At 41.1% G+C, this 1,290-nt stretch overlaps 1 protein-coding gene across 1 annotated transcript in view; it reads right to left on the bottom strand.

Moving 5' to 3' along the window:
• The window catches only part of LOC101858236, a 4,401-nt gene extending 3,354 nt beyond the window's left edge, over positions 1 to 1,047 (bottom strand). The window contains exon 1 of the mRNA XM_005112735.3: positions 434 to 1,047. Within this exon, the coding sequence (XP_005112792.1) occupies positions 434 to 644 (211 nt within the window). The 5' untranslated portion in view covers positions 645 to 1,047. The remainder of the gene's footprint in view (positions 1 to 433) is intronic.
• Positions 1,048 to 1,290: the final 243 nt, after the last annotated feature.

The raw sequence follows: 1,290 nt of genomic DNA, 5'->3' as shown, positions 1-1,290 counted from the left end.
AAAAAAAAAAATTTTAAGTGATTTAAATCACTGATTTTTATCAAAAAAATCAAGTTCATTTAAATAAAAAAAATCAACTGATTTAAATCAACCTGATTTAAATCAACCCAACCCTGGCCTCAACGCAAGTAGGACGTACGGTCCCCAAGCGCCAAACACTATGGGGGCATACGATCCCCTAACATCAGACTTGATCAAAACATTTATATTGATCTGCAGTTAGTACATAGTGAAAAAGGGTTTTTTAAAAGTCTAACATTACAGCAGCTTCGTTCCATCAAATAAAAGCACGCAATGTTACTCATGTATCAGATATTATTAATTAAAAACATAAAACCATTTATTTATCAGCCTTTGTATTTTTGTTTTCAGTTTTAAATTAATTTGGTTTTCTTTATTGGTGAACGTGAATACAAATACAACTTTTACCAACCTTTTAGTTTTCTGTGTAGATCAGACATGCCTTTCCATCCTGGGACGATTGTTTCACATATTTCTGTCCATGCGTTGGCTTTTACGTCTCGATTATTATAGTCTACATCAGCCTTGTTGTACAAACATGGTTTACTTTCCACTGCACAAATAATGTTTTCTATCCAATTTGGATCAACATCCACTTCGATGAGAGCTCCAACATTCGACATTAGGCAGTATAGATCTAGATCTAGTTACAGTTAAGAAACAACCAAGGGACTACAGGAGAGAGAAAAATACACTACGGTAGTTAAGAATCGCGAGATGAGGAAAATGAGGTCAACACAACAGTGCAGGCCTCACGACCTTGATAGCAGTAGCAGCAGGCACCACCAACCTTGGGGCAGTTTTGTTCTATCTAATGCGGTAGGTGGCTATATTTCTCCATAAATATCATCACAGACAGCACTTTCCAGGGAATAGGACAGTCCTGTGTCACCGACTTTATTTCTTGTAGCAAATTTCACAACTGCTCGGGACTCGGGACTCAGCGAGACAAGAATGTCCTGTCTCGATCGATTGGATGGCGTGGCGGCCTACATGTCATGGCCTACTTCATAGCCTCGGTTTCAATCCAGGGACGGCGCTGTCCCGCGACGGGACTGCGCTGCGCGGTGGGATTCTGAGATGGAGATTAGATGCTATTTTTATCTTGTTCTCATTTTTAACGTGTAGAAAATGCGGTGAGGTGCTCAGCAGACTAGAAAAGGCGGGCAAATTTGGAGATGTGGTGGGGAGAGAGAGGGAGAAGGTGATAGAGAGAAAGGAGAGAGTGAAAGAGAGGGGGCGGAAAGAGACGGTGAGAGGTGGGGGGAG

Source organism: Aplysia californica, unplaced genomic scaffold (genome assembly GCF_000002075.1).
Source record: "Aplysia californica isolate F4 #8 unplaced genomic scaffold, AplCal3.0 scaffold01384, whole genome shotgun sequence".
Classification (NCBI taxonomy): Eukaryota; Metazoa; Mollusca; class Gastropoda; order Aplysiida; family Aplysiidae; genus Aplysia; species Aplysia californica.
Note: the sequence above shows the minus strand (reverse complement) of the source record. Positions and strands in the feature narration are given on the sequence as shown.